Source organism: Bombina bombina, chromosome 4 (assembly GCF_027579735.1).
Source record: "Bombina bombina isolate aBomBom1 chromosome 4, aBomBom1.pri, whole genome shotgun sequence".
NCBI lineage: Eukaryota > Metazoa > Chordata > Amphibia > Anura > Bombinatoridae > Bombina > Bombina bombina.
The window spans coordinates 137,000,380-137,012,601 of NC_069502.1; the positions used below are offsets into that span (position 1 = coordinate 137,000,380).

Genomic DNA, 12,222 nt, shown 5'->3' on the forward strand with positions numbered 1-12,222 from the left:
AAGGAGGTGTTATCCAATTTGGATGATTGTGATTATCTGGTCATTCCAGAACCACTATGTAAAATGGAAAAGTTCTTAGAGGCCCCGGGGCCCCCCGAAGCTTTTCCTATATCCAAGCGGGTGGCGTACATTGTTAGTAAAGAATGGGACAGGCCCGGTATACCTTTAGTACCTCCCCCCATATTTATAAAATTGTTTTCCTATAGTCGACCCCAGAAAGGACTGATGGCAGACAGTCCCCAAGGTCGAGGGGGCGGTTTCTACTCTACACAAGCGCGCCACTATACCCATAGAAGATAGTTGTGCTTTCCAAGATCCTATGGATAAAAAATTAGAAGGTCTGCTAAAGATGTTTGTTCAGCAAGGTTCCCTTCTACAACCAATTGCATGCATTGTCCCTGTCACTGCAGCCGCGTGTTTCTAGTTTGATGAGCTAGGAAAGGCGATTATTAGTAATTCTTCTTCTTTTGAGGAGATTATGGACAGAATTCGTGCTCTTAAATTGGCTAATTCTTTCACCCTAGACGCCACCTTGCAATTGGCTAGGTTAGCGGCGAAAAAATTCTGGGTTTGCTATTGTGGCGCAGAGCGCTTTGGTTAAAATCTTGGGCAGCGGATGCGTCTTCCAAGAACAAATTGCTTGACATTCCTTTCAAGGGGAAAACACTCTTTGGCCCTGACTTGAAAGAGATTATCTCTGATATCACTGGGGGCAAGGGCCACGCCCTTCCTCAGGATAGGTCTTTTCAAGACCAAAAATAAACCTAAGTTTCGTCCCTTTCGCAGAAACGGATCAGCCCCAAGGGCTACGTCCTCTAAGCAGGAAGGTAATACTTCTCAAGCCAATCCAGCCCGGAGACCTATGCAAGGCTGGAACAAAGGAAAGCAGGCCAGGAAACCTGCCACTGCTACCAAGACAGCATGAAATGCGGGCCCCCGATCCGGGACCGGATCTGGTGGGGGGCAGACTCTCTCTCTTCGCTCAGGCTTGGGCAAGAGATGTTCTGGATCCTTGGGCGCTAGAAATAGTCTCCCAAGGTTATTCTCTGGAGTTCAAGGGGCTTCCTCCAAGGGGGAGGTTCCACAGGTCTCAGTTGTCTTCAGACCACATAAGAAGACAGGCATTCTTACATTGGGTAGAAGACCTGCTAAAAATGGGAGTGATTCATCCTGTTCCATTAGGAGAACAAGGGATGGGGTTCTACTCCAATCTGTTCATAGTTCCCAAAAAAGAGGGAACGTTCAGACCAATCTTAGATCTCAAGATCTTGAACAAGTTTCTCAAGGTTCCATCGTTCAAGATGGAAACCATTCGAACACTTCTTCCTTCCATCCAGGAAGGTCAATTCATGACCAAGGTGGATTTCAAGGATGCGTATCTACATATTCCTATCCACAAGGAACATCATCGGTTCCTAAGGTTTGCATTCCTGGACAAGCATTTCCAGTTCGTGGCATTTTCTTTCGGATTAGCCACTGCTCCTAGGATTTTCTCATAGGTACTAGGGTCCCTTCTGGCGGTGCTAAGACCAAGGGGCATTGCTGTAGTACCTTACTTGGACGACATTCTGATTCGAGCGTCGTCCCTTCCTCAAGTAAAGGCTCACACGGACATTGTCCTGGCCTTTCTCAGATCTCACGGATGGAAAGTGAACGTGGAAAAGAGTTCTCTATCTCCGTCAACGAGGGTTCCCTTCTTGGGAACTATAATAGACTCCTTAGAAATGAGGATTTTTCTGACAGAAGCCAGAAAAACAAAACTTCTAGACTCTTGTCGGATACTTCATTCCGTTCCTCTTCCTTCCATAGCGCAGTGCATGGAAGTGATAGGTTTGATGGTAGCGGCAATGGACATAGTTCCTTTTGTGCGCATTCATCTAAGACCATTACAACTGTTCATGCTCAGTCAGTGGAATGGGGACTATTCAGACTTGTCTCCGAAGATACAAGTAAATCAGAGGACCAGAGACTCATTCCGTTGGTGGCTGTCCCTGGACAACCTGTCACAAGGGATGACCTTCCGCAGACCAGAGTGGGTCATTGTCACGACCGACGCCAGTCTGATGGGCTGGGGCGCGGTCTGGGGATCCCTGAAAGCTCAGGGTCTTTGGTCTCGGGTAGAATCTCTTCTACCGATAAATATTCTGGAACTGAGAGCGATATTCAATGCTCTCAAAGCTTGGCCTCAGCTAGCGAGGGCCAAGTTCATACATCAACCATCAGGGGGGAACAAGGAGTTCCCTAGCGATGGAAGAAGTGACCAAAATCATTCTATGGGCGGAGTCTCACTCCTGCCACCTGTCTGCTATCCACATCCCAGGAGTGGAAAATTGGGAAGCGGATTTTCTGAGTCGTCAGACATTGCATCCGGGGGAGTGGGAACCCCATCCGGAAATCTTTGCCCAAGTCACTCAACCGTGGGGCATTCCAGACATGGATCTGATGGCCTCTCGTCAGAACTTCAGAGTTCCTTACTACGGGTACAGATCCAGGGATCCCAAGGCGGCTCTAGTGGATGCACTAGTAGCACCTTGGACCTTCAAACTAGCTTATGTGTTCCCGCCGTTTCCTCTCATCCCCAGGCTGGTAGCCAGGATCAATCAGGAGAGGGCGTCGGTGATTTTGATAGCTCCTGCGTGGCCACGCAGGACTTGGTATGCAGATCTGGTGAATATGTCATCGGCTCCACCATGGAAGCTACCTTTGAGAGACCTTCTTGTTCTAGGTCCGTTCGACCCACTCCAGCTGACTGCTTGGAGATTGAACGCTTGATCTTATCAAAGCGAGGGTTCTCAGATTCTGTTATTAATACTCTTGTTCAGGCCTGAAAGCCTGTAACCAGAAAAATTACCACATAATTTGGTATATCTGTTGGTGTGAATCTGCAGGATTCCCTTGGGACAAGGTTAAGATTCCTAAGAGTCTATCCTTCCTTCGAGAAGGATTGGAAAAAGGATTATCTGCAAGTTCCTTGATGGGACAGATTTCTGCCTTGTCTGTGTTACTTCACAAAAAGCTGGCAGCTGTGCCAGATGTTCTAGCCTTTGTTCAGGCTCTGGTTAGAATCAAGCCTGTTTACAAAATTTTGTCTCCTCCTTGGAGTCTCAACCTAGTTCTTTCAGTTCTTCAGGGGGTTCCGTTTGAACCCTTACATTCCGTTGATATTAAGTTATTATCTTGGAAAGTTTTGTTTTTGGTTGCAATTTCTTCTGCTAGAAGAGTTTCAGAATTATCTGCTCTGCAGTGTTCTTCTCCTTATCTGGTGTTCCATGCAGATAAGGTGGTTTTGCGTACTAAACCTGGTTTTCTTCCAAAAGTTGTTTCTAACAAAGACATTAACCAGGAGATAGTTGTGCCTTCTTTGTGTCCTAATCCAGTTTCAAAGAAGGAACGTTTGTTGCACAACTTGGATGTAGTTCGTGCTCTCAAATTTTACTTAGCAGCTACTAAGGATTTCAGACAAACTTTGTCTTTGTTGTTTATTCTGGTAAACGGAGAGGTCAAAAAGCAACTTCTACCTCTCTCTCCTTCTGGATTAAAAGCATTATCCGATTGGCTTATGAGACTGCCGGACGGCAGCCTCCTGAAAGAATCACAGCTCACTCCACTAGGGCTGTGGCTTCCACATGGGCCTTCAAGAACGAGGCTTCTGTTGATCAGATATGTAAGGCAGCGACTTGGTCTTCACTGCACACTTTTTCTAAATTTTACAAATTTGATACTTTTGCTTCTTCCGAGGCTATTTTTGGGAGAAAGGTTTTGCAAGCCGTGGTGCCTTCCATTTAGGTGACCTGATTTGCTCCCTCCCTTCATCCGTGTCCTAAAGCTTTGGTATTGGTTCCCACAAGTAAGGATGACGCCGTGGACCGGACACACCTATGTTGGAGAAAACAGAATTTATGTTTACCTGATAAATTACTTTCTCCAACGGTGTGTCCGGTCCACGGCCCGCCCTGGTTTTTTTAATCAGGTCTGATAATTTATTTTCTTTAACTACAGTCACCACGGTAACATATGGTTTCTCCTATGCAAATATTCCTCCTTAACGTCGGTCGAATGACTGGGGTAGGCGGAGCCTAGGAGGGATCATGTGACCAGCTTTGCTGGGCTCTTTGCCATTTCCTGTTGGGGAAGAGAATATCCCACAAGTAAGGATGACGCCGTGGACCGGACACACCGTTGGAGAAAGTAATTTATCAGGTAAACATAAATTCTGTTTTTCAAAATTAGCGATAGTTACATTGTAACACTGATATCTGTCAGGAATCCCTGAATAACCCTTCACATGTATATATTTTTCTTTTAGTAGATAACCCAAAGTATTGATCTAGGCCTGATCCAATCAAATAAAACTTTTTCACAAAATGTAGGTTTCTCTCTGAAATTATTTACAAACAGCTTGAAGGCCGCTAAATGCCGCTGCGCACCACACGTGTATTATGCCCACCAGTGAAGGGGTTAATTAGAGAGCTTGTAGGGTTAATTTTAACTTTAGTGTAGTAGACAACCTAAAGTATTTATCTAGGCCCATTTTGGTATATTTCATGCCACCATTTCACCGCCAAAAGCGATCAAATAAAAAAAAATTGTTCACTTTTTCACAAACTTTAGGTTTCTTACTGAAATTATTTACAAACAGCTTGTGCAATTATGGCAAAAATGGTTGTAAATGCTTCTCTGAGATCCCCTTTGTTCAGAAATAGCAGACATATATGGCTTTGGCGTTGCTTTTTGGTAATTAGAAGGCCGCTAACATGCTGCTGCGCACCACACTTGTATTATGCCCAGCAGGGAAGGGGTTAATTAGGTAGCTTATATGGTTAATTTTAGTTTTAGTGTAGAGATCAGCCTCCCATCTGACACATCCCACCCCCTGATTCCTCCCTGACCCCCCTCAAACAGCTGTCTTCCCTCCCCCACATCACAATTGTCACCGCCATCTTAAAGGGACATTCCATTGAAAATTTTAATGCACATAGATTTATTATATGTTTGAATAGAAACATATTTGCATTATACATTTATTGGCAAAAATGCTTCAAGTTAAAGTTATCACTGTTTTAGTGTTAACATTTTTCTCTGCATGTGCATGTGAAGCATAGCTAGATATTGTCACTGCACCCACATTTTAAATAATGCAGCTGCTCAGATCATTAGTGGGGTTTGTACCATGTCAGCAATTGACAAATTGAGTTATTACCAGATGGTACAGGCATCATAGATTCTCTGAGCAAGTTCTGTGTTTAAAATGCTGGTGCACGTTGCATACTTAAATACACTTTTGAAACAGCTATAGCTTTTATTAGAAGCATTTTTGATAATGCATGTATATTACAAAATTGCTTCTGTTCAATACCGAAATGCACCCATGTGGTTTTCAATTTTGGCTGGAATATCCCTTTAAGTACTTGCAGAAAGTCTGCCATTACTAAAATAAAAGGCATTTCTTTCTAATGACCCGGTGAGTCCACGGATCATCTTAATTACTTTTGGGAATATCACTCCTGACCAGCAGGAGGAGGCTAAGAGCATCACATCAAAAGCTGTTAAATACCACTCCCCCTACCCACAATCCCCAGTCATTCTCTTTGCTTGTATCAGTTGTAAGGAGGGGTAAAGATAGGTGTCTGATTCTTAAATCAAGAGTTTATTTTTTAAGCAGTGCAAGTTTGCTTTGGTTTTCTTTGGGGTTTAGCTGTAGTCCATGTCAGTCTCTTCAGTAGAGCAAGTGGTGGCTTTTAAGCATTTGGGAACTTGTGGGGTATAATCCCCACTGGGCCTCCCAAGTAATTTCATGCTGCCCTTGGTTGAAAGCTTGAGTAAGTTTACTCAGCCTTTTCTTTTTTTCACAGGTCCATGGGAGGCAGGAAGCCCCTCTCATACTAAGTGAGCTGTCCTGCTGCCAGACAGATTTTTGAGGTAAGTGCCTATTTCTTTCCCTGTTTTGATATAGGAGAATTTGGCACTTTGACAGTTAATTCTGTCTAAATGTACAATCAGCCTTCTAGGGTAACGGTTTATTGTATGGGAGTTTTGCAGGCACTGGGGATGTTTGGAGGCTCAGTTTATTATGTTTTCACTTTGGTGTACATGTTTTTTGTTTGTGTATTAATGGCTACCGGGAGGTTTGTTAGGCCACGCCCACAATAGACAGGCTTATCTGAGATAGCAAGGACGTTTTTGGCGCCCTTTTAGCTGTTTCCTGTTTTTCCTGGATGTTGCAGCTCTGTTGCATAGCTCCTCAGAGGTGGTTCAGCGTTCTCTCCGGTGCGGCTGTATGGAGGTCTGGATCATTTTCTGACTTTTTTTCCGGCAGCAAGGAGGTCAGGTAGGCACCTCAGCAGAGCTTGCTGAGGTGTGGAGGTTGCCTGTTGTTTTTTTGTGGGGCTGCTGCTCTGTTTATATTTAAGTTTCTGTCTGAATTTCAGGGACTATAGCGTTTGTGTCTCTTTTTGCATTCATTTTGTGAAAAAATGTTGCTGCAAGATTTATTGTGCAGTTTATTTAAGGATTTTCTGTTTAAAATTTAAAGGTACAGTAACTTTTTTTGTTTCATTAAAATTCTGATTTGAATTTATTTATTGATTAAGGTTTTTTCCTTTGGAATAAAATGGACCAAGAGGCCCTGCAAGCTGATGCTTGTTCTCTTTGTTTAAATACTAATGTTGAGCCTCCTATCCCTTTTTGTTCCTCTTGTATTGAGATAACATTACATTACAAGGATAGATTTTTTGATTCTGAGCCTTCATTCCTAGGGTGGATGTTGCTCAGGAGTCTCCTGTTCAGGCTAATCCGCCGTTTTCTCCCCATACGTCCCAATCTTCTGCAGTGCCCTGTATTTCGTTGGTTTTTCCTTGCAGGATATGACTACCCATATATCCTCAGCAGTATCTAAGGCTTTGTCTGCTTTTCCTATGTTGCAGGGGAAGCGCAAGAGGAAGTATAAGGTTTCTGATTCTGTTGCAATTGTATCTAGTGTTTCTTCTCATAAGTCTGAGGAGGAAAATACTTCAGTAGTATCTGAGGGTGAGATCTCGGATTCTGATAGTGTAAATCCTTCTTCTGAACCTGAGGTTGTTTCCTTTAGGTTTATGCTAGGTCACCTCCGTTTGTTACTCAAGGAGGTTTTGGCTATCTTAGATGACTCTGAGGCGTCAGTCATGGTTATTCCTAAGAAATCTTATAAACTTAATACGTTTTTTGATGTCCCTTCCTCAGTGGAAGTTTTTCCTATACCAGATCGTGTTTCAGATATTATTGCACGAGAATGGGAGAAGCCTGGGATTCCTTTCACCCCTTCTCCAATTTTTAGGAAGATGTTTCCTATTGCTGATTCTATTAAGGAATCTTGGTAGATGGTTCCTAAGGTGGAGGGAGCAGTTTCCACTCTGACCAAGAGGACCACTATACCTATTGAGGACAGCTGTTCCTTTAAAGATCCTATGGATAAGAATTTGGATGCTTTGCTTAAAAGGATTTATGTTTTCCAGGGGTATCAATGGCAACCAGCTGCATGTATTGCTACAGTTACTAGTGCAGTGGCATTTTGGTTTTATGCATTGTCTGATTCTATTCAGCAAGATACTCCTCTGGAAGAAATTCAATATAAAATCAAGTCTTTGAAGTTGGCTAATTCCTTTATTGCAGATGCTTCTCTACAGGTCATCAAGTTGGGAGCTAAAATTTCTGGTTTTGCCATTTTAGCTTGCAGAGCTTTATGGTTAAAAACCTGGTCTGCGGATGTGTCCTCTAAGTCTAAGCTTTTCTCTATTCTTTACAAGGGTAAGACCTTGTTTGGGCCAGGTTTGGCTGAGATTATTTCTGATATTACGGGAGGGAAGGGGCATTCTCTTCCTCGGAAATAAACAGAAGGGTCATTCCTTTTGTAACTTCTCTGGTAAATCGTCCTCTTCTTCCTCCAAGCAGGAACAGTCCAAGCCATCTTTGAAGTCAAATCAGTCTTGTAATAAATGGAAGCAGTACAGGAAGCCTGTTGCTGACTCAAAGTCAGCATGAAGGGTCTGCCCCAGATCTGGGAATGGATCTTGTGGGGGGCAGACTCTCTTTCTTCGCTCATGCTTGGGTTCGAGATGTTCAGGATCCCTGGGTGGTAGATATCGTGTCCCAGGGTTACAAACTGGAGTTCAAGAATATTCCTCCCAGAGAAAGGTTTCTTCTCTCCAGGTTATCTGTAAACCAGAATTTTTCCGACATGGGAGTGATAGTTCCTTTTCCGGTTCAGGAACAGGGTCTGGGTTTTTATTCCAATCTCTTTGTTGTTCCCAAAAAGGAGGGAACTTTCAGACCTATTTTAGATCTCAAGAGTGTAAACAAGTTTCTCAGGGTTCCGTCTTTCAAGATGGAAACTATTCGTTCCATTCTTCCTTTGGTTCAGGAAGGTCAGTTCATGACCACAGTAGATCTAAAGGATGCGTATCTGCATATTCCCATTCACAGGGATCATCACAGGTTCCTAAGATTTGCATTTCTAGACAAACATTTTCAGTTTGTAGCCCTTCCTTTTGGTCTGGCAACAGCTCCCAGAATTTTTTCAAAGGTCCTGGGAATTTGTTGGCGGTGTTGCAGTGGCTCCTTATCTGGACAACATTCTAGTTCAGACTCCATTTTTTCAACTAGCAAACTCCCACACTGAGTTGTTATTGTCTTTTCTGCGCTCCCACGGTTGGAAGGTGAATTTAGAAAAAAATTCCTTAATTCCGGCTACAAGAGTGGTATTTTTGGGGACCATTATAGATTCTCTAGAGATTAAAATTTTTCTGACAGAAGCAAGAAAGTCAAAGATTTTCAATACGTGTCTTGCTCTTCAGTCCCTTCCTCAGCCGTCAGTGGCTCAGTGCATGGAGGTTATTGATCTGATGGTTTCAGTCATAGACATCATTCCATTTGCTCGGTTCCATCTCAGACCTCTGCAGTTATGCTTGCTCAGGCAGTGGAACGGGGATTATGCAGATCTATCTCTAAAGATTGTTCTAGATCAGATGTCCAGAGATTCTCTTCCATGGTGGTTGTCTCAGGATCTTCTCTCTCAGGGAACTTGCTTTCGCAGACCTGCCTGGGTGATTGTAACCACGGATGCCAGTTTGCTGGCTGAGGTGCTGCCTGGGATTCATTAAGGGCTCAGGGTCTATGGACTTGGGAGGAGTCGGTTCTTCCAATAAATGTTTTGGAACTGAGAGCAATTTTCAATGCTCTTCTAGACTGGCCTCAGCTAGCTTCAACCCAGTTTATCTGGTTTCAGTCGGACAACATAACGTCAGTGGCTTACATCAATCATCAGGGAGGAACTCGGAGTTCCTTGGGCATGACAGAGGTCGCCAAGATTATTCAGTGGGTGGAGATTCACAACTGTTGTCTGTCTGCTATCCACATTCCAGGGGTGGACAATTGGGAAGCGGATTTTCTGAGCAGACAGACTTTTCATCTGGGGGAGTGGGAACTTCATCCAGAGATATTTTCCAGCTTGATTTTCAGTTTCAGCCGGAGTTGGATCTCATGGCATCTCGTCAGAATGCCAAGCTCCCAAGGTATGGGTCGAGGTCAAAGGATCCTCAGGCTGTTCTGATAGATGCTCTGGCAGTTCCTTGGACTTTAAGTCTGGTATATGTGTTCCCTCCGTTTGCTCTTCTTCCTCGGGTCATTGCTCGGGTCAAACAAGAGAGGGCATCAGTGATTCTCATTGCTCCGGCGTGGCCTTGCTAAATCTGGTTTGCAGATCTGGTGGAGATGTCTTCCCTTCCACCTTGGCATCTTCCATTAAGGAAGGACCTTCTTCTGTAGGGTCCCTTCCTTCATCCAAATCTCGTTTCTCTGAAGCTGACTGCTTGGAGATTGAACGCTTGATTCTTTCTAAGTGTGGTTTTTCTGAGTCAGTCATTGAGACTATGATTAAGGGCTCGTAGGCCTGTGACTAGGAAGATTTATTATAAGATTTGGCGTAAATATTTGTATTGGTTTTGGAGAAAGGTTTATCTGCTAGTACCCTGAAGGGTCAAATTTCTGCTTTATCTATTTTATTGCACAAGCGCCTGGCGGATGTGCCAGATGTTCATTCTTTTTGTCAGGCCTTGGTTAGAATTCGGACTGTGTTTAAGTCTACTACTCCACCTTGGAGTCTTAAATTGGTTCTTAGAGTCCTTCAACAGGCTCCGTTTAAACCTATACATTCTTTGGTTATTAAGATGTTATCTTGGAAGTTTTGTTTCTGGTGGCTATTTCTTCGGCTCGAAGAGTTTCGGAGCTTTCAGCCTTACAGTATGAATCGCCTTTTCTTATTTTTCACTCTGATAAGGTAGTTCTGCGTACTGCCTTGGGTTTTCTTCCCAAGGTTGTTTCTGATAAGAATATTAATAAAGAGATTGTTGTTCCTTCTTTGTGTCCTAATCCTCCTTCTCATAGGGAGAGTTTGTTGCTCAATCTGGATGTGGTTCGCGCATTGAAATATTATTTGCAGGCGACTAAGGATTTTCGCCAGTCTTCTTCTTTATTTGTTGTCTTTTCTGGGAAGCGTAAGGGTAAGAAAGCTACGGCTACTTCTCTTTCTTGTTGGTTGAGGAATGTTATTCGCTTGGCATATGAGACTGCTGGTCAGCAGCCTCCTGAGAGAATCACGGCTCATTCCATGAGGGCTGTTTCATCTTCTTGGGCTTTCAAAAATGGAGCTTCTGTAGATCAGCTTTGCAAGGCTGTGACTTGGTCGTCTTTGCATACTTTTTCTAAATTTTACAAATTTAATACTTTTGCTTCAGCAGAGGCTTCTTTTGGGAGAAAGGTTCTTCAAGCAGTGGTGCCTTCTGTTTAGGTTAACTGTCTTGTCCCTCCCTTATCATCCGTGTCCTCTAGATTGGTTCCCAACAGTTATTAAGATGATCCGTGGACTCACCGTGTCATTAGAAAGAAAACATAATTTATTCTTGCCTGATACTTTTATTTATTTCTTGACACGGTGAGTCCACGGCCTGCCCTGTTTTTCAGACAGTTTGCTTTTCTATAAACTTCAGGCACTTCTGCACCTTAGATTACTTCCTTTCTCCTTTCCCTTTGGTCAAATGACTGGGGATTGTGGGTAGGGGGGAGTGGTGTTTAACATCTTTTGCTGTGGTGCTCTTTGCCTCCTTCTGCTGGTCAGGAGTGATATTCCCAACAGTAATTAAGATTATCCGTGGACTCACTGTGTCAAGAAAGAAATAAATGTTTCAGGCAAGAATACATTTTATATTTTTATTTATTTATATAGTTATTCTGCAGTGTTGGATCCCACCCTAGCCCCCAACCTCCCTTATTCCCCCCCCCCAAACAGCTCTCTAACCCTCCTCCCTCTACCTAGTTGCCACCATCTTAGGTATTGGCGGCTGTCTGCCAGAACCCAGTTTGCTGAAATAAAATTGTTTTTATTTATTTTTTGTACAAATTCTCAAGTTTCTGTAGTGTAGCTGTCCCCTCCCAATACCCTACCCCCCTCCTCCTCCCAGATCCCTTGCCCAACATTGATTTCCCCACTCAGGCACGCTTTTTGTATGACGTGCCTGGCACATCCTTGGTCGTTGAGGGGTAGTGAACAAAATGATCAAAATGTTTAGCAATGCATAATAAAACAACTTTGCAATTTACTTTTATTATTATTTTTTTGTTTTGCCTTGTTTTGTTTAATTAAGTTCTGGAAATTCTGGATTTTCTAACTCTCTAAACTAGAAGTGCACACTGTAGACTTCTCAAGGCAAGTCCTGCTACATATCTACCCCTAACTGGCTTCAGCAGATAGCGACTGTAAACAATGTACTTTATACTAACATAATGACTGTGCACATTTTTGTCTTCTCCAGAAGTAAGCCTGGATTGGCTTCTCCAAGTGGTGGGAGGAGTTAAAAAAACAGCTGTCCGTTAAATATTTTTTTATTCTCTGAAATATCATTACATTCTTTAATACTAGTTCTTAGTTTAATAAATATTTTTCTTTTAGACATAAAATTATTTGAAGAGCAGGACCTGGGTGATACTGTGAAGCTAGGTGATTCTTTGTTACTGCCGTCATCTTACAACAAAAACGATTTGTTCAAAGATCCTGATGAAGAGGACAACGATGAGCTATTCAGGTACGTGCTAAATTTCATAAGATTTCCAAAATGAAGAGACTAGAATAGGTGTTTATTTTATGTAAATTTCAAAATAAAATATCATGATCCTAAAATTATTTTTGCACTAATT

At 42.9% G+C, this 12,222-nt stretch overlaps 1 protein-coding gene across 1 annotated transcript in view; it reads left to right on the forward strand.

The window, feature by feature from the left end:
• Nucleotides 1-12,222, forward strand: part of HS1BP3 (HCLS1 binding protein 3) — a 529,390-nt gene that overhangs the window by 500,131 nt on the left and 17,037 nt on the right. The window contains exon 6 of the mRNA XM_053709642.1: nucleotides 11,978-12,110. Within this exon, the coding sequence (XP_053565617.1) occupies nucleotides 11,978-12,110 (133 nt within the window). The remainder of the gene's footprint in view (nucleotides 1-11,977; nucleotides 12,111-12,222) is intronic.